General features: G+C 44.7%; 1 protein-coding gene across 2 annotated transcripts in view; it reads right to left on the reverse strand.

The window, feature by feature from the left end:
- Positions 1-26,819, reverse strand: part of LOC147013593 (ceruloplasmin-like) — a 91,834-nt gene that overhangs the window by 57,462 nt on the left and 7,553 nt on the right. For both annotated transcript variants that reach the window (XR_015051382.1, XM_085855522.1), the window contains exons 3-5: positions 22,976-23,188; positions 20,594-20,764; positions 421-675 (exon numbers count right to left, since the gene is read on the reverse strand). Coding sequence is in view for 1 of the 2 variants with exons in the window: in XM_085855522.1 (XP_085711648.1) it covers positions 421-675; positions 20,594-20,764; positions 22,976-23,188 (639 nt within the window). In the remaining variant the exon portion in view is untranslated. The remainder of the gene's footprint in view (positions 1-420; positions 676-20,593; positions 20,765-22,975; positions 23,189-26,819) is intronic.

The raw sequence follows: 26,819 nt of genomic DNA on the forward strand, positions 1-26,819 counted from the left end.
CAATATTTTTGTTTACATTAAATATGTAGAATCAGGTGGAGCAAGATGCCCTGGCACAAAAAAAAATGGTAAGATGCTGTCCCCCACCCCCATACATCCTCTTTGGATCTTTTGTACAGTCCACCGAACATTTTTCATTTGAAATTGCCCGCTATACCATCATTCAGAAAGTTCTCTGGTGTGGACGTTCAGGATACTTATGATCTAATAGCAGGACATTGGACTTGTATGGGGCATGTGCATCTTGCCACACCTTGAACTTAGGAGATGCGTCATTACCAGATTATTATTTGTGAAAAAAGCAAGTGATAATAAGGATGCAAGGTGGGCAAGTACACAATGAGAACAAGATTGACCAAGGTGGACAGTAAGTGAGAAGTTATCTCTGTCAACTTAATATCTTAACCAAGTCTTTCTTACCCAATATGTGATCATTTATATTGCAGCTCAAGAGCCAGGTGCCTGGTTTCACGGGCTTCTGATGTGCAGTCACAAATGTAGCCGGGAACAAGTTGATGTTGTCCACACGATGGTATTTTGAGACCAAGGTGGCACCATGGAAAAAAGCTGAATGGATATCCACTTCATTGCCCATACCAACTAGATGCCACGTGACATCTGCACCGGCGCACATCTCAAGGCCCTTCAGGTTTCCATAAACGTAGCCGTTGATACCTGAAAATGAAATAAAATTTTGTTACATTCATATTTTCAAAGTTTGAGTCTCCAGCCAAGTTAATCTCTATATAGATGGACAACCAAAATTTTGTTTTTGCATTTGCATTTTTACGTCCCTTTATCGTCATGCAACGGTATGTAGAAACACTACTTGATCTGTTTTTGACCTTTTGCGTCGGTTTGTACAAATTAGATTTTGCCTTAAAGGTCAAACAAAGAAAACGATAATTTAGTCCCTGCAGACCTACTTATGATAAAATATTTTTGAAACAGACAAGTATTTTAATGTTTCATTCAAAATAACTAAAAAAAAAAAGTGATTCATCATTACTCAAGTTGATATGTACCATTTACACAAACAGGAACTTCCTTTGTAAACAAAACTATGATTTATACTGGACTCAAGTTATGGAATCCACTTGAAGTGAGCCTTCGGTAATCTGATGGTGTAAATAACTTTAAACATAAACTCAAAAACTTATTATTGGAGAAATACATAATAATCACACTCAAAAACATATTATTAGAGAAGCATATAGTAAATTTAAATTGATGTGGTAATCACACTCAAAAACATATTATTAGAGAAGTATATAGTAAATTTAAATTGTTATTGTAATCACAATCAAAACCTTATTTTTGAGAACTATATAGTAAATTTATATTGATGTGGTAATCACACTCAAAAACATATTATTAGAGAACTATATAGTAAATTTAAATTGATGTAGTAATCACACTCAAAAACTTATTATTGGATAACTATATCGTAAATTTAAATTGATAAAGTAATCACACTCAAAAAAACTTATTATTAGAGAACTATGTAGTAAATTTAAATTGTTATTGTAATCACAATCAAAAACTTATTATTAGATAACTATAAAGGAAATTTAAATTGATATAGTAATCACACTCAAAAACTTATTATTGGAGAACAATATCGTAAATTTAAATTGATATAGTAATCACACTCAAAAACGTATTTTTAGAGAACTATATCATAAATTTAAATTGACAAAGTAATCACACTCAAAAAAACTTATCATTAGAGAACTATGTCATAAATTTAAATTGTTATTGTAATCACAATCAAAAACTTATTATTAGATAACTAGATAGTAAATTTAAATTGATATAGTAATCACACTCAAAAAGTTATTATTGGAGAACAATATCGTAAATTTAAATTGATAGAGTAATCACACTCAAAAACGTATTATTAGAGAACTATATCGTAAATTTAAATTGACAAAGTAATCACACTCAAAAAGTTATTATTGGAGAAGTACATAATAAAAACTTAAATTGATATAGTAATCACACTCAAAAACATATTGTTGCGGTCTTCGCGCCCGCCGGCGTGCTGACGGCCACGTAACTCGAATCGCGGCACGTCGCCCACCGGACGGACAATCCAGTCGTGACCCTCTCGGACTAACGCCGGGAACCAGTCACGGGTGGACCTTTCGGTCTCACCGCGATCGAGCCAATCAGCCCCCGCGTGGGATAGGGTTGCTCGCCAAATTCGACCTACCTAAGTACCCACGCGGAGGGTAGACCGGGCGATCGCACCTCGCCGCAGGTCGACTTCGGACACGGGCCACTTAAGCGACCCGTTCCGTACTATCAGAATAACCGAGCGGTGTTATCGTCGACCTCGACGGTTCGATTAATTATCGGGCGTATTCAGCCCACTACCAACCCTTTACGTGAAGCAAGATGAGGATTCAATGGGAGAAATGACGAAGCGAAGCGGGAAACAGTTCAACAATAAAGCACATTTATTCGCGGCACACGGGAAGCACACAAATTCAATTCCACCAAAAGCACACAGAAAAAACACAATTCCATTTACACAAAAAGCAAATATAAAAGCGAAAACACAATGCAGAGCTAATACCGACTACCGAGCACACGGCAACACTTATACAATTCTACTTCACAGACGGCGCCGACAACACATACCCAAAACCAAGGAAAAGAAATACCCTCAAGGATGAGGCGGGCCTGAGGCCGAGACCGGGTCGCGCCTACCCGTCTGGTGATGAGACGCGGAGCGGCGATGGCGCCCCAACTCCGCGGACCTCGCGGACAGTGTCTGGCAGGGGGTGGGAAAGGGGCCCCCTTGGTCGCACTATCTCAGCGCGGGGGGAAACAGGAGGGGGTTGCTGATGCTCGGGGTATAGAGGATCTTTATTATGTGCGACGAGCGTCTCCACCTCGGCCAGGTCGCGCTGTCGGCCTCCCTCGGGTGCAGCTTCCTGCACGACGCGAGCACCCCCTCGTCTGGTGTCGCCGCCTTTCCACAGCTCCGTCCCCTCCGTTCCGCACACGACGAGCAGCTCCACCGCCCGCGAAGTCTTGACCCTCTGCTTCCGACTCTCCTACTCTCCGCCTCTCCGCCTCGGGACTCTCCGACTCTGGACTCTTCTTTGGACTCTTCTTTGGACTCTCCCCTTCTCCACTGACGAACACGGTCCTTTTATCCCCCCGTAGCTTCGCCTTTGACCCCCTCCCTTTGACCTTTCACCTCGCTCCCCATTGGCCCGAGAAAAAGTGGGCGTGTGTCGTTTTTGATCCGTTTTTGAAGCACAAAATCCGTGATTTTGTACACGCTGTTCGACGCGCGCTCTGCACGAGTCCAACACCGGTACCCACAGCGGGGCAAGAACGGTGGCGATGCTACGGTTGCGAGGTGTGACGGGAAGGTCGTGGCGGTTGTGGTGAAGCGGCGTTGTGGTTGGTGGTTGATGTTGTGGTTGTGGTGGTTATCATGGCGGTTGGTCCAAAATAAAGATAGTAAAAGAAAAACGGCTATCCTGAAGAGTCGCAGCACGCATGAATAACATTTATTCCCACTAGACAACGGGTTTGGGCCTAACTACACATGCACTTACCGAGATACCTCACCTAAGGGACCTGAATGGTGGTTTGCGAATTTGGTAACCACAACAATATTATTGGAGAACTATATCGTAAATTTGAATTGACTAAGTAATCACACTCAAAAACTTATTATTGGAGAAGTATATGCATCCATACATTGGGACCATACTCTGTGCAGAGCATTGGTGCTGCTTAAGGCCCGGTCACACCTTGACGTTTTAGCCAGCGATGGCAACGTATTAAAATGTATGTAAAACGGTGGCTGACGTTGAACTTTTGATGTTTTTTTTTTAAGATTCGGACGTATTCATAACGAGTTGGTCGTATGCATAACATATTAGTAATGGACACAGAACGTTTCATTGTGTTATAGATAACTTATACCAACGAATGCTGAACCTGTTGTTGGCCTACACAACCTATGCCCAACGATAGTCTAACTTCGGCATAGCGCGTTGCACGCATCGCCGACGATGTCGTGACTAAATAAGAACAGAGTTCAATTTGTTCGACCACTTTATTAGCGTGGAACGACAATAATCAAACAAGTATTGAACAGGTTGAAACACCCACAACATCCCTGGCTCCGGGTCAGGCTGCGCATGCGCACTGGCCCAGGGGACCGTCGATATGTAGAATTACCGTAAAGTACAATGTTCTCTAGTGACGTAGCCTATTAAAAGGCTGACGCACAACGATTCGAATCATAACTGCCGTAGAAATGGAAGTGACAACATTGCGGTCACACCTTGGCGATCTTGCCAGCGTATGCCGACCTAAGAAAAATGTGTCTAAAACGTTGGGGGCACGTCAAATATGGTATGAGTAAGTTTGGTATACGTGAGTAGAACGCTAAAGTATGCTATCATACGTCGTAGTAAGTAGAGTACGTCAAGAAATTTTAAACATGTTCAAAATTTTACAACGTACTCGGCGTATGACACACGTTCCGCATGCGATGGGGATAAGTTTTACACACGATATGCGGACTCTTACACACGTCCACAAAGGCTACTTATAAGCTACTCATAAGTCGAAACACGTCGCGGTAATGTCTTTTTTACGCGAAACTTATTTCTAACTTATGTTTGACGTGCTTTGAACCAATTCTTTACGTAGTCCCAACACACATCGACGTATGTAGACGTATTCCAATGACGTCTTCCGGTCGACAAAAAAAAAATGAACGTGTTTCTAGCTTACAACTGCCATATAAAGACGTGTTCCCAGCGGTTTTGGGAATTGGTATATAAAAACGCTGCTCATAAAAGGGGAACCCAACAGTGTTTTCGAGTTCCTTTTTGAGTCGATGTCCATGTCAGCAGTAACAGTATCAGTATCAGTATTACTATTAGTATCAGTATTAGTATTAGTAGTAGTTTGTTCATGTTGGCAGTAGTAGGTGAGTGTGAGGGGGAGGGTGTGGGTTATGATGGATCATCCTTGCGTCCGCGTGTCCACGGGTAGGTTCATAGGCTGCCACTCAACGATTTAAATGGCTGCATCTCCACTATTGAAATGTAGACGCTTGCGCTCAACAATTGGATTTTTTTTACACTCAACGACTTTTAAACGGTACCACTCTGCTATTTTCATTGTTTACAATGAATGATTTAAATTGCTGTCACTCGTCTTTGTTTTTTGACGTTGGGGTTTGGAAATTTGAAGCATTTCTTCTGAACGTGTTAAAACGCTCAAACTCGACTATTTTAAATAGACGCTGCCGATGGACAATTGGAATCATAGCCAAGCTAGACATCGAAGTGTGAACATCCTCGTCATGCCGAAGAAAAGTTTGAAGAATGCTGCAAATAAGTGTCCTGGCCGTGGCCGTGGACGCTGACGCAAGGACGATCCATTATACCGACGTCTTTCAGCCTATGAGTAACTTAAAAGTAACGTCTGTCGACGTGTGGCAACGATCGCGTAACGTGCCAACAACACATGAATCATAGGTAGGAAATAAGTTTCGGGTACGCTAAACATTACCTCGGCGTGTCTCAACTTATGATTAACTTACAAGTAGCATGTGTTGACGTCTGTCAACGATCGCAGACCGTGCATACAACTTGTGGCCAGCGTTGCGGAACGTGTGAGTCATACGCCGGCATACGTCGTGAAATTTCAAGCATGAAAAAATTTGAGGACAACCGAAAAGTACAACGTTTAAAGCCAATGTACAACGACGTATGGCAGTGTTTTTCAGCGTGCTCTCAATGTTATCAAAACTTACCCATAACGTATTCAACGTGTGCCAGCGTTTTAGAAAAAAAATTCAAAAATCGGCATACGTTGGCTAAAACGTCAAGGTGTGACCGGGCCTTTAAGCAGTCTCCTTGGATATTGGGCACATTCCTGGACGGGTTGCCACTCCGACACAATATACCAGCATGTTGGCACTCATTTTGCCGACCTCGGAAGGATGACAGGCAGAGTTCACCCCACCTGGTATTAATTCAAGAGCCGAGTGGGGTTTGAACTTAAATTCATAGGATCTCAAGCCCACCACCCGAGCCATTAAGCCAACACCAGGCATAGAGAACTATATATCTTCAAGTATATTTACAAGATACCTATATAACTCAATATAGTTATCTTCTAAATTTAAATTGATATAGTAATCACACTCAAAAACTTATTATTGGAGAACTAAAAAATAAATTTTTATTGATTAAGTAATCACAGATGATAAATGAGTAATGAGTGATGTTGAGATCCATATGCATGGAACTGCATTGAAGTTGATTCCTTCCTCCTACACCCACATTGCCCCATTTGTGTTATTTTCTATTTTATCTTTCTTCGGTTTACCTCCTGTTTGCCCAACCACTTGTTATTCTCAATATCGATATCTTTTTTTTACAATATTCTCCTTCCTTCTGTCTCTTTTTACCTTTCATATAATTATATATTTTTAATCACAATACATTGTCATGGGGACCATAAATCTTGCAAGCCCTGCTTTTTTGGGGTTCCTCCACTGTTTTCTTGTTCGCTGCATATCTTCTTTTGTTTGATTGAGTATGGAAAAAATAAAAATAAACTGAACTGAACTGTTTCGAATGAAACAATGCTTCGAATTTAAGCTTGTGGTGAGGCAGTTGTCCTGAAACAACTTGCCTTCTCCTCATGTAAGGCTAATCCAACTGAAGGCAATCTCAGATGCTTCCACAAAGCTCGGAACAAGTGTATGTCTACCCTCAGGAGAGCCAGAAAACAACATCTTTCTAATTTCAAGTATGAACTCTCAAACCAGTCTCCCTCCTCCAAACCCTGGTCACGTCTAGTGAAGTCTGTTTCTGATGTATATTCCCCCTCCATCCCCTCCCTTACCTCAAATGGCTGCACAGCTGACACTGCACGTGAAAAGACTGCATGCCAAAACTCAGTGTTTGCTTTTTAATCATGTGTCCTAAACCCATCGCTTTCTGTACCCACCTTACCCAGTCGCACCCAGCTGTCCCTGGACTCTGTGTCCTTTTCTCCTGACAAGGTGGAGAGCTTGCTGTCAAACCTTGACTCAGATTCTGCAACTGGTCCAGATGGCATCAGTTCATGTGTCCTAAAAACCTGCTCCTCTGCTCTTGCTCACTCTCTCTCTCTCTGTTCTATTCACCCTCTCATTTGCTTAAGGTCATCTGCCATCTGCTTGGAAATCAGCAAACATTGCCACTCTGCAATATAAAAGGTGCAAAAAGAGATCCCTGCAACTACAGACCAATCAGCCTTCTCCCAATCATCAGCAAGGTTATGGAATCCATCATCACTTCAGACATTAAATCCTTCCTCTTCTCCATTGGCTTGATTTCCGATCATCAATTTGGTTTCAGACCAGGTCACTCTATCCTGGATATGCTGCTTCTGCTCTCCCAACAATGGATGGAGATCCTCAATGCCGGACATGAAATCAGAGCCATATCCCTAAACATATCGTGTGCTTTCAATACGGTCTGGCACCCTGCCCGGCTCACAAAACCATTTTACTATGGTATTCAAGGACATCTCCACTCATGGCTCGCAGACTTCCTCTCCTGTCACAGCCAACGTGCGGCCCTTCATGGAAATCTTTCATCCCATCTTCCTGTCCAGGCTGGAGTTCCTCAAAGCAGCGTTCTGGGACCTGTTCATTTTCTGGTATTCATCAATGATCTCTCCGACTCTCTGGAAAATCCTCTTTATCTCTTTGCTGATGACTCCACTGTGTGCCGTACCATCTGTCGTCCCTCAGATCAGCAAGCAGCAGCTTCTTCACTCTCTGCAGATCTGGGTAAAATCACAAGCTGGTCCAACACATGGAACAGGTCTTTCAATCCTAACAATTCTCAGGTTCAGACTACTGGGGATTCTCCTCAGATTCAGACTGGGTGAAGTAGCCGTAATGGGAGATATGGAACAGATGTTTCACAACTTCCACGTAAACCCGGAACATCGAGACTTCCTACGCTTTCTTGTGGTTCAAAGACAATGGGCCGATGAAGCCCTTCATTGAGTATAGCATGAATGTTCACTGTTTGGTAACATTTCCTCCCCTGCAGTAGCATCATTTCGGCCAGAGAATGGTTGCTGACAAATGTCAAAGCACTCATGGTGACGACGTGATGGAGTTCATTCATCACGACTTCTACGTCGATGTGGCCTCACCTCCCTACCAGATTCACTCACGGCAATCAGCCACATCAAATGCAGCAGGGATGCTTTGGCTACAAGGAAACTGCACTTCCACAAGATCGCCTCGAACAGCAAAGAGTTCATGAACGCTCTCCCATAAGAGGCGAGAGTGAAAGAACTCAAGAGCCTGGCCCTCAACCATGAAGTGTTACCCACTCAGAGATCCTTAGAGGTGTACTGGTCTCTCGAACAAGACACCTTTACTTTCCGAGTAAGCTTGCAAGACAAACCTTTGTCACGGCGGGGAGTTCTGTCTATGGCAAGCTCAATTTATGATCCAATAGGTCTTGCAGCCCCGGTCATCATCAAAGGTAAAATTATACTCCGTGAATGACGACTGAAATCAGAAAGCAACTGAATGTCACGGACGACATATGGGCCAGGCCACTCCCAGAAACATGCATCCCCAGATGGTCACGTTGGCGCCACTCACTATACGACCTTGAGAACATCCATATTCCGCGATTTTGCCAGCCACTAAACTTCAACTCAGTCAAACAAAGAAAGATTTGTGTTTTCTCTGATGTGAGTAACCTTGCCATCAGAGCCGTTGCTTGCCTTCGACTAATCAACGATGATGAACAACCACATGTGTCCTTCCTACTAGCCAAAGCAAGAGTTGCACCAACACACACTGTTTCAATACCTCATCTGGAATTGTGTGGTACAGTACTCGTGTCAGTACTCGTAGTGCAAACAGTGGAACTCAAGAAGAAAGATCGAATGATCATAGATGGAGTTACCTACTAGATAGACAGCAAAGATGTCCTAGGATACATTTGAAATGAATCAAAATGATTCCATATGTATGTTGCACACTGAGTTCACCAGATACACAAGGTATCTACTCCCAATCAGTGGCATCACATCCCCATGGATGAAAACCCTGCTCACTTTGTTTCTCACTCAGTACTAGCCAACCAGCTCGGAAGAACCTTTTGGTTCACAGGACCAGAGATCCTTTGGCAGCCTGACCCCCTTACAAAGCAGAGTGTAGAAATATCTCCTAGTCAACAGTTTCCACTTTTTGAAGAAGATCCAGAAATACACAAACTCATTTCCTCTCTACAAATGTTACTGACAAACCAGATGGCCGTACCGCCGTACCGAAAATGGACGAGATCCAAGTTGTGAATGTTTTTTTTTTTTTGCTTCTCTACTTGGACAGTTCTCAGACGGGCAGTCACAACATTAATCCTGAGAATAAAGATTTTCGAGTCTGGAAGAGAAGATACAACCGATCCCATTCAATCAGACAACCAGAACAAGGGAAAACTCTCAGACAGGCAACAGGAGAAGAATTATGGTGTGCAGAGAAAGTCATTTTTTTTTATTTTTTTTTTTTTTTTTTTTTACCTTGGTCGAGGCTCGTATGAGAGCTAACACACAACTCACAGCAAGGAGGCATGAGACAAGAGGGGCGGGAGTGGAAGGGACAAAACATTGGGGAACAGACACAGGTGAACTGTGGAAGGGAGAGGGATGGGGATGGGACGGGGAACATGGCGAGGGGAAGATGGACATTAAAGGGACTATCAGGAAGGAAAGCAGGAGAATTGAAAGAATTGGGCTTGGGTGGATTATCGGGGTAGAAAAGATCGAGGATTTGGATGGGGGAAGATAAGAGGTGGTGGTGAACAGCTGTTTTGAAAGCCTGAAGGGAAGAATGGGAAAGAATAGAGTGAGGAAGTTTATTCCAAAGGCGGGAAAAAGAGGAATGAAAGAGTGAAGATGAGCAGTGATTCGTGATTTTGGTAGTTTTACCAGAAGGGGGTTGTTGGCGGACCTTGAGCGCCCTGTGGAAATGTGGTTGGGACAAATCGCAGAGAGAGCAGGGGGGCAAGGCTGGAGAGGAGTCGGTAGAAGACAGAAAGACCACCCACCAACCTGCGGTGATTGAGTGAGAGGCCCAAAGACTCAGCTTCATTGCGGGAGATGCCAATGATCTTAAAGCCCTGGTTTCGACAGCGTGAAGTCGAGAAAGGTGGGAGGCAGGAGCACCAGCCCAGAGGGGAGAGCAGTACTCCATCAGGCTACGGACAAAAGCTTTGTAAGTGGTCAGGAGCTCAAGAGGGCCGAGGAAGGACTTTGCACGACGGAGGATTCCCAGTCGGCGACTGGCTTTTGAGGCAAGGTTGGAAATGTGACTTTCCCAGGAAAGGTCATGGCAGATAGTGAGACCCAGAAGCTTGAAAGAAAAGACTTCTTCCAGAGGATTGTTGAGAAAGTGGATGGGGGATTTTGTAAACGGTCCTTTCGAAGAGACATAGTGAGAGTGTGAGATTTGTCTGGATTGAAAGACATGTTCCACGTGTTGGACCAGTTTGTGATTTTATCCAGATCTGCAGTGAGCGAAGAAGCTGCTGCTTGCCGGTCTGAGGGATGACAGATGGTACGGCAGAGGGTTGAGTCATCGGCAAAGAGAAATAGAGGATTTTCCAGAGAGTCCGAGAGATCATTGATGAAAACCAGAAAAAGAACAGGGCCCAGAACGCTACCTTGAGGAACTCCAGCCAGCACAGGAAGAGGGGATGAAAGAACTCCATTTAGGGCCACACGTTGACTGCGACAGGAGAGGAAGTCTGCGAGCCATGAGTGGAGATGGCCTTGAATACCATGGGAAGAGAGTTTGGTGAGTAGGGCAGGGTGCCAGACTGTGTCAAAAGCACGTGATATGTCCAGGGATACGGCTCGGATTTCCTGTCTGGCATTGAGGACCTCCATCCATTGATGGGAGAGCAGTAGCAGCATATCTAGGGTAGAGTGACCTGGTCTGAAACCAAATTGATGATTGGAAATCAAGCCATTGGAGAAGAGGAAGGATTTCATGTCTGAAGCGATGATGGATTCCATAACCTTGCTGATGATTGGGAGAAGGCTGATTGGTCTATAGTTACAGGGATCTGTTTTTGCACCTTTTTTATGCAGGGCAGTGATGTTAGCAGATTTCCAAGCAGATGGCAGATGACCTTGGGAAAATGAGAGGGTGAATAGAACAGAGAGAGGGTGAGCAAGAGCAGAAGAGCAGGCTTTGAGGACACGTGGGCTGATGCCGTCTGGACCGGTTGCAGAATCTGACTCGAGGTTTGAAAGCAAGCTCTCCACCTTGTCAGGAGAAAAGGATACAGAGTCCAGGGACAGTTGGGTGCGACTGGGTAAAGTGGGTAGAGATAGTGATGGGTTTGGGACACAAGATTTAGCTGCAAACACCGAGTTTAGACATTCAGCTTTATCACGTGTGGAATCAGCAGTGCGGCCATTTGAGGTAAGGGAGGGGATGGAGGGGGAACATACACCAGAAACAGATTTGATTAAACGCCACCAGGATTTTGAGGAGGGAGAGAGGTTTGAGAGTTCAGACTTGAGATGAGAAAGATGTTGTTTTCTGCTCTCCTGAGGGTAGCTACACACTTGTTCCGAGCTTTGTGGAAAGAACTGAGATTGCCCTCAGTTGGGTTTGCTTTCCATGAGGCAAAGGCAAGTTGTTTCAGGACAACTGCGTCGCCACAAGCTTCAGTAAACCAAGGGCGGGGAGGAAGGGTAAGACAACTGAACACGAGAGGGGATAAATCTGTGCATGAGGGAGAGCAAGTTTCTTTGAAAGAATTCCCAGGATGAGTTGATGTTTGAGAAAGTAGTGATAGGAGACCAGTCTGTAAGTTTGATGGCTGCTCAGAGACCCTGCCAGTCGGCTTGAGTGAAATGCCAGACTCGACGGCGGTGAGGTGGTTCTCTGATAACAGCCAGAGAGATGTCCACTTTAATAAGGACGTGGTCAGAAGAACCAATTGGAGCGAAGGAAGAGCAGCAGATATTGTCAGGGAAATTTGTCAAAATCAGATCCAGAAGAGATGGAGTACCATTGGTTGAGATCCGGGTCGGGAAGTTGACCGATTGAGTCAGTCCCAATGAGTCACAGAAAGCTTTTGCTGATGTCCCATGGCAGGTGAGAGAGGTACCCACACCTAGCCAACTGGCGTGATGACAATTCTCCAAGTCATTCTCCAAGTCGTACAAAAGAGGTGCTTCAACAAAGAAAGAGCCAGCCTCAAAGCAGAACATAATATTGACAAGACCACGGACAACACCATGAAGAGGAACCCGCTCTTCAAGCTGAGTCCATTCCTCAACAAAGACAACATTATCCGAATTGGAGGAAGACTTTGACGAGCCGACATTTATCTTGAAGGACGTCACCCGGCAAAGGACAGTCACATCTCTAAACTGATCAATCAACACTTTCATCGGGAAGCACAACACCCAGGTCGACTCACGACCTTGGCAGCTGTACGGGTCGGAGGCGATTGGATTATCAAAGCGCATGACCTCATCAAAAGGGTCATCAACCAATGCGTCGTGTGCCGCAAGCTCAAAGGCAAACTTCTCACCCAATTCATGGCCGATCTACCGGAGGACAGATTCGAAGCTACACCCCCCCCCCCTTTACCAATGTGGGAATGGATGTATTTGGTCCATGGACCATCTTAACCAGAAAGACATGGGGCAGCACAGCAGACTCCAAAAGATGGGCCATAATCTTCACTTGCCTTTGTACCAGAGCGGTACATATTGAGGTTATTGAAGCCATGGACACCTCAGCTTTTATCTTCGCCCAACGGAGATTTGTTTCACTTCGTGGGCCAATCGCAAGATTGAGGTGTGACAGGGGAACAAATTTTGTCAGGGCTCAAAGCGAGCTGAACCAAGAACCTCCAGCAAGATATCTGTCAGAAAAGGGTTGTGCATGGGTGTTTAACCCACCCAAGGCATCTCACTAAGGAGGAGTGTGTGAGCGTCAAATTCGAATTATTCAGAATTTTCTTGACTCCATGTTCACCCTCTGGCTTCGGCTTCCCCTCCACTCCCACCTCATGTTTATATGTGTACTGTACCGTCCACCGAACAGTGATGACTCCATCTACACCTCACTCTCCGAAAACATGGACCATCTTCTATCTTCTCATCCAAACTCTCTCTTCCTCTTATGTGGCGACTTCAATTGTCATCACGCCAGTTGGCTAGGTGTGGGTACCTCTCTCACCTGCCATGGGACGTCAGCAAAAGCTTTCTGTGACTCATTGGGACTGACTCAATCGGTCAACTTCCCGACCCGGATCTCAACCAATGGTACTCCATCTCTTCTGGATCTGATTTTGACAAATTTCCCTGACAATATCTGCTGCTCTTCCTTCGCTCCAATTGGTTCTTCTGACCACGTCCTTGTTAAAGTGGACATCTCTCTGGCTGTCATCAGAGAACCACCTCACCGCCGTCGAGTCTGGCATTTCCTCCAAGCCGACTGGCAGGGTCTCCGAGCAGCCATCAAACTTACAGACTGGTCTCCTATCACTACTTTCTCAAACATCAACTCATCCTGGGAATTCTTTCAAAAGAAACTTGCTCTCCCTCATGCACAGATTTATCCCCTCTCGTGTTCAGTTGTCTTGCCCTTCCTCCCGCCCTTGGTTTACTGAAGCTTGTGGCGAGGCAGTTGTCCTGAAACAACTTGCCTTTGCCTCATGGAAAGCAAACCCAACTGAGGGCAATCTCAGTTCTTTCCACAAAGCTCGGAACAAGTGTGTATCTACCCTCAGGAGAGCCAGAAAACAACATCTTTCTCATCTCAAGTCTGAACTCTCAGACCTCTCTCCCTCCTCAAAATCCTGGTGGCGTTTAATCAAATCTGTTTCTGGTGTATGTTCCCCCTCCATCCCCTCCCTTACCTCAAATGGCCGCACTGCTGATTCCACACGTGATAAAGCTGAATGTCTAAACTCGGTGTTTGCAGCTAAATCTTGTGTCCCAAACCCATCACTATCTCTACCCACTTTACCCAGTCGCACCCAACTGTCCCTGGACTCTGTATCCTTTTCTCCTGACAAGGTGGAGAGCTTGCTTTCAAACCTCGAGTCAGATTCTGCAACCGGTCCAGACGGCATCAGCCCACGTGTCCTCAAAGCCTGCTCTTCTGCTCTTGCTCACCCTCTCTCTGTTCTATTCACCCTCTCATTTTCCCAAGGTCATCTGCCATCTGCTTGGAAATCTGCTAACATCACTGCCCTGCATAAAAAGGTGCAAAAACAGATCCCTGTAACTACAGACCAATCAGCCTTCTCCCAATCATCAGCAAGGTTATGGAATCCATCATTGCTTCAGACATGAAATCCTTCCTCTTCTCCAATGGCTTGATTTCCAATCATCAATTTGGTTTCAGACCAGGTAACTCTACCCTGGATATGCTGCTACTGCTCTCCCATCAATGGATGGAGGTCCTCAATGCCAGACAGGAAATCCGAGCCGTATCCCTGGACATATCACGTGCTTTTGACACAGTCTGGCACCCTGCCCTACTCACCAAACTCTCTTCCCATGGTATTCAAGGCCATCTCCACTCATGGCTCGCAGACTTCCTCTCCTGTCGCAGTCAACGTGTGGCCCTAAATGGAGTTCTTTCATCCCCTCTTCCTGTGCAGGCTGGAGTTCCTCAAGGTAGCGTTCTGGGCCCTGTTCTTTTTCTGGTTTTCATCAATGATCTCTCGGACTCTCTGGAAAATCCTCTATTTCTCTTTGCCGGCGACTCCACCCTCTGCCGTACCATCTGTCATCCCTCAGACCGGCAAGCAGCAGCTTCTTCGCTCACTGCAGATCTGGATAAAATCACAAACTGGTCCAACACGTGGAACATGTCTTTCAATCCACACAAATCTCACACTCTCACTATGTCTCTTCGAAAGGACCGTTTACAAAACCCCCCATCCACTTTCTCAACAATCACTGGAAGAAGTCTTTTCTTTCAAGCTTCTGGGTCTCACTATCTGCCATGACCTTTCCTGGGAAACTCACATTTCCAACCTTGCCTCAAAAGCCAGTCGCCGCCTGGGAATCCTCCGTGGTGCCACGTCCCTCCTCGGCCCTCTTGAGCTCCTGACTACTTACAAAGCTTTTGTCCGTAGCCTGATGGAGTACTGCTCTCCCCTCTGGGCTGGTGCTCCTGCCTCCCACCTTTCTCGACTTCACGCTGTCGAAACCAGGGCTTTTAAGATCATTGGCATCTCCCGCAATGAAGCTGAGTCTTTGGGCCTCTCACTCAATCACCGCAGGTTGGTCGGTTGTCTTTCTGTCTTCTACCGACTCCTCTCCAGCCTTGCCCCCCTGCTCTCTCTGCGATTTGTCCCAACCACATTTCCACAGGGCGCTCAAGGTCCGCCAACAACCCCCTTCTGGTAAAACTACCAAAATCACGAATCACTGCTCATCTTCACTCTTTCATTCCTCTTTTTTTCCCGCCTTTGGAATAAACTTCCTCACTCTATTCTTTCCCATTCTTCCCTCCAGGCTTTCAAAACAGCTGTTCACCACCACCTCTTATCTTCCCCCATCCAAATCCTCGATCTTTTCTACCCCCGATAATCCACCCATGCCCACTTCCTTCAATTCTCCTGTTTTCCTTCCTGAAAGTCCCTGTAATGTCCATCTTCTCCTCGCCATGTTCCCCGTCCCATCCCCATCCCTCTCCCTTCCACAGTTCACCTGTGTCTGTTCCCCAATGTTTTGTCCCTTCCACTCCCACCCCTCTTGTCTCATGCCTCCTTGCTGTGAGTTGTGTGTTAGCTCTCATACGAGCCTCGACCAAGGTATACAAAAAAAAAAAAAAAAAAAAAAAAAAAAAAAAAAAAAAAAAAAAAAACCCTTATTGGGAAAACATCATCTTATTCACGACATACTGATCACCTTTATGGGTGAAGCATGTGCTGCCATAATCTCCCCACCCCTCACAATGATCTCTTCAGATGCCAATGATCCTCAGGTTCTCACTCCTGCCATGCTCTTGACCCTGAAAACCCAACCCCTCGAAGCACATCCCGGCGACTTCATTAAGGAAGACCTATATAGATGACGACATAGGTGACGTGTTCAATACCTCGCTGATCAATTCTGGCTACGATGGCGAAAGGAGTATCTCCAAAGTCTGCAATCTCGCCAAAAGTGGAACGAGACAACACCTAACATCTCGGAGGGAGACGTAATTCTCCTTCGACACGAGGAATCTCCTCGGAACAACTGGTTGCTTGCTCGAGTTATGAAAATCCACCCTAGCGACGATGGTAGAGTCCAAAAAGCAGAAGTTGTGGTTTGCGTAGAGGGAACATGTCGGATCGACCAGAGGTACACATCGTGGATGGTACACGTCGGATCGACCAAAGACCGAGTTCAGAATTCGTGCTTTTGGAAAAGGCACCTCCTTTCGAGCTAACTCGCACTATCTAATAACTCTAGAACTTGTGAGAATTCTGTTTGTTAATCGATAAAATTTACTGCCAATTTTAGGCGGGGAGTGTAATGATCATTATAATTATTTTAATGACATGCATCTATACCTTAATTTGTGAGTCAGGTTGTTTCGTGCATATTGCCTTCGTGGTTTGAAGTGTACATATGGACAGAACTGTGACGATAGAACAACATCTACACAAGATGTACAAAACCACCCAGGTGGGCAGAGTTTCGTCGTCGTTGGAGGAGGTTGAGGTGGAAATTGTCTGACTCAGGTGAGCAAGAAATGAGACATTTCAGAGAAGCTGCTAAGACAGCCAAATCTCGACGCTCTTTCGATCTTTCCTGAGTTTACTAATACATATAACAACTATTTCTTGTTTTCACCCACCACGGAGTCATAGTAAAGTGAGTAGTTATTGACAAAGTTTGATTATGTTCTAACGGCGGATGATTGTCTTATTATAATGACGGTAATAAAACACATAATTTAACCATTTCATTCCATTACGATTTGTACTATTCAAACTTTGATCTGTTCAAGTTCGATGACCTTCGTGACATTGCAAGCACATAATGATTTATTCATTTATTTGTGTCTGCAGTTACTGTTGAATTAAAGAGCAGGTTTTGGGTCGCTGATGACATCGCGTGATTCGAAGGTTGTAAGCACATTAATAATAGTTAGGTATTTATTTTCTCACATTTGAAACTCAAAATATGCTAAAATTAACTATTACGTCAAAACTTTTGTCAGTGATCGAAAAACAGTCCGGAAGTTACCGAAGATGCTATGACGTCACGTTCTCCGAAAACTTCGTGAACATTCGGAAACAGCGTGTGAACAATGGTGAGATGTGAATCAGAGAGTGATTTCAGCGGCGATGAAGTTGAGTGTGTTCATTCCGATATTGCTGAGGACGAGTCGGAGGATGATGGGAATTTATACTACGGAGTTTCTGGCCCTGAGCCATATAAATTTGAGCCACTTGCATGTGCCAGAAAACGACCTATTTCTTGTACAAGTGGCAGGACTGACTATCCGGCAGTTCACACCGACAAACTCCACCAGACAGCTGATTGGTTTGTAGATTTTCATTTTATTGTTCGATGCATAAAATAATGTAAAGTTTGATTCGTCTGTGACTTGATATAATAATTTTTTTTAACCCTCTAGTAGCCTGGTGTTGGCTCAGTGGTTAGAGTGGTGGCTTGGGATCCTAGAGTCCTGAGTTCAAGCCCCGTCCGCCGCTGAATTAATACACCAGGGGGTTGACTCAGCCTGTCATCCTTCTGAGGTCGGCAAAATGAGAACTAGTTCCAGTGTGTGTACTGGTAGAGGGGCACTGCATCAGCGACACAGTCGCCCTTCAAGAAATGATAGCTACCCCGGCAGCTAAGCTGCCATATAATCACCACCAACCCTCTAGTTACTCAAGAGTCAGAAATGGAATGAATTAATAATGGACCCAAATATATTATACACCGTAGTCTTGGCGTTGAAGTCTTCCTGACAGCTGAGCTTGACCCCAGCGAAAGTGAACAGTTAGAACAAACCCCAACTTTCAAGAGACTGTTGTGGCATATCTATCTATAATTCCAGCAATCTCTGTGTGTGCGTGTGTGTGTGTGTGTGTGTGTGTGTGTGTGTGTGTGTGTGTGTGTGTGTGTCTGTGTGTCTGTGACCGCTGTTTCTCGACAACCACTGGTCCTATCTAATTGAAACTTGCCAGGAATATTGCTGGGGACCTGAGTATGTGCCTTTTCAAGGTTTGATATTAATCAGACAAGTGCTTCCCAAGTTATGGCCATTTATTTACCAACCAATGACAGGACACGTTGTTGGGTAGGCGTGGCTGATGGGGAAGAGAACCTCAGCCACGTTCCCCATTACGGGTCACAACGTACGGACTTCCAGATAGTGTATTCTAATAATTTCTTGATTTCTTATGTGCATTTATAGATAAACACAATGCCCCAATCCAGTCGTCATTTACGAGAGCGTAGGAACAGACTGTGTGGTTGTTTGAAAGTTTTTTTTTATTTTTTCTCTTCTCTTCTCTTTGTGTTTTTCCTTGTGATGACATTGCGAAAAGGCAAAATATGTTGGCGCTAATTGAATAATTGGCCATTAAAACTAAATTGCGAATAATCGTAGGTGACACAGTGTGAGAAGATGAAGCAGGAGCCAGCTGAGGAGGAGAAGGCTGAATGGTGGGCACAGCGTCACGCTTGTTTTGAAACCGAGCTCACTCATTGCGTTGCCTTCGTAATCCTCGGCTGTGAAATGGTCACCACAAATGACAAGTCTATCCAAAGGGTCCTCTTTACCCGTTTTCTTTGGGGGAAAATTTGCCCGTTTTGTTTGTACAAATCTTATCCACTGCCGGCGAATGTTTGATTCCTTCGGGAATCAGTGGGAGCGATTACCCGTTTTCCAGCCATTTTCGCAAAACATGATGACACGCGTACGAGGCATGATGTACAAATATCCAAATAACTTTGTTCTACAATAATTCAAAATAAAAAAGGATAAAATAGACAGTTGCAAGCTCAAAAAAGTGAAAGAACGGCCCGCTGAACTGGAAACTTCTTCAATGAGCGAGTGAGCTTCCGCTTTGTTTTGGAGAACGTGACGTCACCATCCATATATGGGCACACGGCTGTTTTTTTTCAACAGCCTCGAGAAATAACAACTTCGGAGTTAAATTTCATTAATTTTCCCAATAGTTAGGCAACCACAATAGTTTGCATCGAACTATTTAATGCACATACAATCATAGTGATAAATTTTCAGAACATGTTTGGTGAACCGCAACCTGCTCTTTAAAGAGAGCAGTCACGAACCTCCTGTGCTTTTGCCTGTTTGTGATAATCTTTTTACGACGCGTTGAAACTTGCTGGTGGAATTAACGCTGTGTTAAGTGAACGCTATGCATTAACTGATGCCAATGCATCAATTTTTCAAAATTTTCCCAGGGGAGCTTACCCCCGGACCCCCCAGGAAAATCTCGTTTTTCCTTTTTTGAAAACGTATGCAGTTTCACCCATGTACATGTTAAAAGATGGACGATTAATGTCATAAAACAACATTATGCTTATCAAAAAAGCTCATCAATGGAATCACCATTTGCTTGAGATTTCACTGGTTGCTACGTTTCAACTGCAACAGACCATCTCGATATTTTGTATGCAAAATGTCGGAAATTTCGACCTCCCTCTTCTTACCCTCGGAATCGAACTAAAATACGTAATTTGGTGTCTGTCTGTCTAACCGCGATACATTCGGTTGTTAATTATCCGTTCTCAACCAACTTGCCAGGGGGACTCGGGTTCACACGATGAAGGTTGTAGTGACTTAATATGCCTCTCTCCCTCCCCAATGGGGGCTTTCCGCCTTGGACAAACTCTGTGTCAAAGTGTACAAATAGCCTATTGTGGATTTTGTGGGGCACACACAAAATTATTATAACCACAAACTGTAATCAATTCTGTCCAACGTAGCATTACCTTTTTAAACAGTCACTCCTATTGATTAACACTAAACTGAAAGAAATTTTGACAAAATCCAACATCCTCGAGTCGTTCTAGCTTATTGCGACCACCACAGACTAACGGCTTATTGAGACCATCGTTCCTCTTTTTCTTTCCCCCACCTGTGGAACTAACTTCCTCATCCTCTTCAACCTCATTCTTCCCTCAAGGTCTTCAAGACAGTTGTTCACCACCATCTCCTCCTGAGATGAGAGTCCCTCCAGTTTGCCCTCCTGAGAGTTTCCTTCTGTATCCATTTTGTCCACCCCATGCATCTGTATCCATTTTATCCACCCATGCAATCATGCATCTGTATCCATTTTGTCCATCCTGTCCCCCCATTCCTCTCACACCCTTTGTTTGTCCAAGTCTCCTAACTTGGCCATCGACTCTGATGTTGGTATTTTCCCCCTCTCTCTCTCTCTCTGCTGGTCCTTTTGTCCTGTTGTGTCCTGATCCGTTCAGTGTACTCGTACTAGCTCTTCCATGAGCCTCGACCATGTATACAAAAAAAGGAAAAAAAGAAAAGTCAGGAAGAGGTGAAACTTACTGTGCATCTTGTTACTTTCCTGGAAATCCTCATCATCCACATCAACAGAGCTGGGATTCGAGCAGAAACGTTTCACGTTTTCCTCCAGGTACCAGCTCAAGTTTTCGTCCACAACAGAAAACATGATGAAGAAGTGTGGTGCTGTCAGTTTGTCCGGATTGAGCAATGCACCTGTGGTATGGCCAGGTTCAGGGTTACCGGTACAGAGACGATGGCATAACCACCTGCATATTCACTTTTCCAGATACGTGGTCACACCACCAATTCGATCACTTAGTATTTTAACAGGTGACCTTGATAGTTGAACCGTGAAAATGTGTACAATTTGCAGACATTTAATTAAGCAAAATTATTCATTTGATATACAGAGTGTCTCAATAAAATGTATTTAATATCCCTGAAAAATATTAATTAAATACCAGAGAGAGAGAGAGAGAGAGGGAGAGGGGCGTTGAGCGTTATTAATATGTAACAGATGGAGTTAGCGTGTGATGGAATGATTTCACATCATCAGTCAGCTGTTACCCCTAAGGCAGTGCAGAACGACAAGATAGTATCGTTTTCTAAAAAAATAAAGTTTATATTTATATTTTATTGACACACTGTATTCAGCAACCATTATGACGAATCAATGTGACTTCATTCTGTGCACATCTCTTGACTCTGCCACTTCAATTTTACTGCTCACAAAATTTAGCACACACATGGTAAGAAACTGTCTATTTATACAAACACATGGTTTGCAGCAGGGTTGGTGTGTTCTGACAAGAGTACCAGTGAAGGGGAAAGTTGAACGTTGTGGACATACCATACTATTTCCCACAATCGTTTTTTTTTATAGTGTTTATATCAGTCAAATGTTGGTTTTTGTATTTAAGAAGGCCGAACGCATAGCTTGGAGGTAGTGCTAGTGCACTCACCTTCGGGCAGTCAAACATTGGTTTGAATCTGAATCTCAACCCAGCTACTGTATAAACTGTTAGGTCAAGTATGGGAGCATGGGTCGGAGCACATAGCGGTGCGTGGCCATGACTCCAATGCAGTCCTGTATTTGGTGTTTTGTTTGATTACGTTGTACCGTATACTAATACCGTGTGGACTGTACTTACCTGCGGCTGCGTTTGAGCCTTGGGGAGAAACTGCTGAAATCTATCTCTCCGGATTCTTCCCGACATTTTTGATATTTGTACTTTTCTCTTTCACATTCCTCTTTATTTGTGCTAATTCTTGCTTTTTCTTTTTTTTTTTGTTCAATTTACTCTCAAATTCTCTCTTTCTTTATCTATCTGTCTAAACTCTAGAATCTAGAGAGAAGTGAATTCTTACAAAAAGATGAAAGTCTCTCACTTGGCTGCACCTGGATAGGTTTGAGGGAAGAGGAGGAGCAGCTTTAACCCAAATCCTTACAGGTTAACTCATGGTGACCCTATCTTTGCTCTTTACTTCTTCGCGGTCCTTCTGATTCCAATAACTACTGTATTTGGTCTTTCATTTGATTTCCTTTTTAATGTTACTCGACTTTCCCATCCTCTGCAAGTCCATGGTCGGAACAAACTGCAGTGGACAAGGCGATTTAGGAATGCGTTTCAATGAACAAAGAAGTGAAGGTGAGCACAATTGCCATCGACGTGACGGTGGTTGATCCTTATTCTGCAGTAGGGATTTTATTCTTGGCAAAAACAAAACATTTACAAAATATCCTGTGTAATCATTCCTTATGAAGTGACCTATTGATTTTTTTTGTTTTCTCAAATTCACCTTCTTTCGATCAACACACACCCCCATCCAATTGTGTTTGAGAATTTACATCATCTTGGGAAATGGGGCGGACATAAGCTGTTAATAAATTATGATCAATCAATCTGAAGGATTGAGGGCAGGAAGTGAGGGCAGGAATTTGTTCATGGTACCAGCGATAACTCGCCTATTCTTTGTGAAGGACACTGGAGGATCTTTAACACCCACCAACTAATTCCAGCGGATGGGCCACCTGGTTTAACGTTCATCTGAGGGACACACATTGATCGATTCATCAACATGCCTGTGAAACACCGGGGTGATAGTTAATAACTGGATCGAGATTTGAACCTAGGTGATATGGCTTCGAGGTTGCCAGGCTAGATGCCAGCCTCGAATATTATGATAGAAAAGTATAAAACATTGTTTGCCTACCAAACTGACTACTCACCCTTAATGTGATGAAACTTAGTTGAGATTCTGCCAATAGCAAGTGAGAGAAACTAAACAAATAATTCTCACTTTATAGATTTCCAAAACATTAGTCGGTTGAAGATGAGACTTGAGGAACTTGTCAGGTGCACCACCATAGAGCGAACGCAGGTCACCACTTCCCCATTTGTTAAGCACTTTTGACTTTCTAACCTTTCTTGCAGACAATCAAGGGCCCGATGAGGCCAGCAGCAACATCACGAACGGCATCGACGTGAGAGTGGTAGATCCAAGTGAGGCAGTCAGGGTCGGCGGGCGTTGGGCCGTGGTCCGGCTTGGAGAGCCAAGTGTACGTGTAGTTCTGTCCAGGGAATACCGCGTCATCCTTCCTCTGAATGTCCAACGTAGCATCTGGGTACAAGGAACCTGTTGGGAATATGAATGAATAATTAATGAAAGAACAGCAAGGACAACAAAACCAAAGAGTGGGTTATTTCATAACCTGAACTTGATTGATCCCCTTTTCTGAAGATTTTTAAAAAATCGTGCTCTCAAGTTCATGGAGGAATTTGTACATCAATCATATGTCAGATAATGACATACAGGTGAGACATTAGAAGACAATAGATATAGCATATGAATTAGAACTTGGGATCCCAGCATCATGAGACATGTTCTCAGATGGGCCTATCCCGAAAAAACATCTTCGATGATTTCTCGTACATATCCGATGGGAATCCAATGAGATTAATTTTTTGGGATACCAAGTCGAGGCTCGTGTAAGAATTCATACACAGGAACATACAACAAGGCAGGAGACACAAGAAGGGTGGGAGAGGGAAGCACAAAATAGTGGGGAACAAAGACAATACAATATCTGTGGAAAGGATAGGGATGGGGTGGGGTACACAGGGTAAACAATATGGCACTACAGGGACTTTCAGGAAGGAAAACAGGGAATTTGATGGAGGTGTGCTTGGCCTGAATTAACGGGGGCAGAAGAGATCAAGATTTTGGATGGGTGAAGATAAGAGATGGTTGTGAACAGCTGTTTTGAAGACCTGGAGGGAAGAGTGGGATTGAAGAGAGTGTGGGGAGTTTGTTTCAAATGTGGGGGAAAAATAGGAATGAAAGAGTGAAGGTGAACAGTGATTCTTGATTTTGGCAGTTTCACCAAAGGAGTTTTTTGGCAGACCTTGAGCGCCCTGAGGAGATATAGGGGGGACAGATCAAAGACAAAGAAGGGGGAAGGCAAGGCCAGAGAGGAGATGGTAGAACACAGAAAGACCACTGACCTGCTTCCAGTGAGAGAGAGAGAGAGAGAGAGAGAGAGAGAGAGAGAGAGAGAGAGAGAGAGAGAGAGAGAGAGAGAGAGAGAGAGAGAGAGAGAGAGAGAGAGAGAGAGAGAGACCCAAAGACTCGGCCTCATCATGGGAGATACCAATGATCCTAAAAGCCTTAGTTTCCACAGCATGAAGTTGAGCGAGGTGTGAGACAGGAGCACTACCCCAGAGGGGGAGGGGGAGCAGTACTCCATCAGGCTGCGGATGAAAGTTTTGTAAGTGGTTAGAAGCTCAGGTGTTCCAAGGAAGGACTTTGGACGACATAGGATGCCCAGACGGCGACTGGCTTTGGAAGCCAGCTTGCAGATGTGGCTTTCCCAGGAAAGATCGTGGCAGATAGTGAGACCCAAAACCTTGAATGAAAGAACTTCTTCAAGGGAATTGGTGAGAAAGTAGATGTGGGGATTTCCACAAAGACATAGTAAGAGTGTGAGATTTGTCAGGATTGAAAGACATGCTCCATGTGTTGGACCAGCTTGTGATTTTTATCCAGGTCTGCAGAGAGTGAAGAAGCTGCTGTTTGCCAATCTGAGGGATGACAGATGGTGCGGCAGAGGGTGGAGTCATCATCAAATAGATAAAGAGGATTTTTCAGAGAATCTGAGTGATCATTGATGAAAACGAGAAAAAGCACAGAGCCCAGAATGCTGCCTTGAGGAACTCCAGCCTGGACAGACTGAGGGGATGAGAGAATTCCATGAAGAGCCACGCGTTGACTGTGACAGGAGGGGAAGTCCATGAGCCAGGGGTGGAGATGGCCTTGGATACCACCATAAGAAGAGAGTTTGGTGAGCAGGGCAGGGTGCCAGACCACATCGAAAGCATGCGATATGTCGAGGGAGATGGCTCTGATCTCATGTCTGGCATTGAGTACCTCCATCTGTTGTTGGGAAAGCAGAAGCAGCATATCCAAGGTGGAGTGACCTGGTGTAAATCCAAATTGATGGTTGGAAATCAGGCCATTGAAGAATATGAAGGAATTTATGTCAAAAACGATGATGGATTCCATGACCTTGCTGATGATTGGGAGAAGGCTGATTGGTCTGTAGTTGCAGGGATCAGTTTTTGCACCTTTTTTATGCAGGGCAGTGATGTTTGTTGATTTCCAAGCAGTTAGCAGATGACCTTGAGCAAATGAGAGGGTGAATAGAACAGAGAGAGGGTGAGCAAGAGCAGGGGAGCAGGTTTTTATGACATGTGGGCTGATGCCGTCTGGACCGGTTGCAGAATCTGAGTCGAGGTTTGACAGCAAGCTCTCCACCTTGTCAGGAGAAAAGGACACAGAGTCCAAGAACAGCTGTGTGCGACTGGGTAAGGTGGGTAGAGAAAGTGATGTGTTTGGGATACATGATTTAGAAGCAAACACGGAGTTTCGGCATTCAGTCTTTTCACGTGAAGTGTCTGCTGTACGGCCATTTGAGGTAAGGGAGGGGTTGGAGGGGGAACATACACCAGAAACAGACTTAACAAGACACCACCAGCAATTGGAGGAGGGGGACAGGTTTGAGAGTTCAGACTTGAGATGAGAAAGATGTTGTTTCCTGGCTCTCTTGAGGGTTTTTTTTTTTTTTTTTTGTATACCTTGGTCGAGGCTCGTATGAGAGCTAACACACAACTCACAGCAAGGAGGCATGAGACAAGAGGGGCGGGAGTGGAAGGGACAAAACATTGGGGAACAGACACAGGTGAACTGTGGAAGGGAGAGGGATGGGGATGGGACGGGGAACATGGCGAGGGGAAGATGGACATTAAAGGGACTTTCAGGAAGGAAAGCAGGAGAATTGAAGGAAGTGGGCTTGGGTGGATTATCGGGGGTAGAAAAGATCGAGGATTTGGATGGGGGAAGATAAGAGGTGGTGGTGAACAGCTGTTTTGAAAGCCTGGAGGGAAGAATGGGAAAGAATAGAGTGAGGAAGTTTATTCCAAAGGCGGGAAAAAAGAGGAATGAAAGAGTGAAGATGAGCAGTGATTCGTGATTTTGGTAGTTGTACCAGAAGGGGGTTGTTGGCGGACCTTGAGCGCCCTGTGGAAATGTGGTTGGGACAAATCGCAGAGAGAGCAGGGGGGCAAGGCTGGAGAGGAGTCGGTAGAAGACAGAAAGACCACCGACCAACCTGCGGTGATTGAGTGAGAGGCCCAAAGACTCAGCTTCATTGCGGGAGATGCCAATGATCTTAAAAGCCCTGGTTTCGACAGCGTGAAGCCGAGAAAGGTGGGAGGCAGGAGCACCAGCCCAGAGGGGAGAGCAGTACTCCATCAGGCTACGGACAAAAGCTTTGTAAGTGGTCAGGAGCTCAAGAGGGCCGAGGAAGGACTTTGCACGACGGAGGATTCCCAGTCGGCGACTGGCTTTTGAGGCAAGGTTGGAAATGTGACTTTCCCAGGAAAGGTCATGGCAGATAGTGAGACCCAGAAGCTTGAAAGAAAAGACTTCTTCCAGAGGATTGTTGAGAAAGTGGATGGGGGGGTTTGTAAACGGTCCTTTCGAAGAGACATAGTGAGAGTGTGAGATTTGTCTGGATTGAAAGACATGTTCCACGTGTTGGACCAGTTTGTGATTTTATCCAGATCTGCAGTGAGCGAAGAAGCTGCTGCTTGCCGGTCTGAGGGATGACAGATGGTACGGCAGAGGGTGGAGTCATCGGCAAAGAGAAATAGAGGATTTTCCAGAGAGTCCGAGAGATCATTGATGAAAACCAGAAAAAGAACAGGGC

Source organism: Eptatretus burgeri, chromosome 14 (genome assembly GCF_056783735.1).
Source record: "Eptatretus burgeri isolate ZD-2024b chromosome 14, Ebu_testis_v1, whole genome shotgun sequence".
NCBI lineage: Eukaryota > Metazoa > Chordata > Myxini > Myxiniformes > Myxinidae > Eptatretus > Eptatretus burgeri.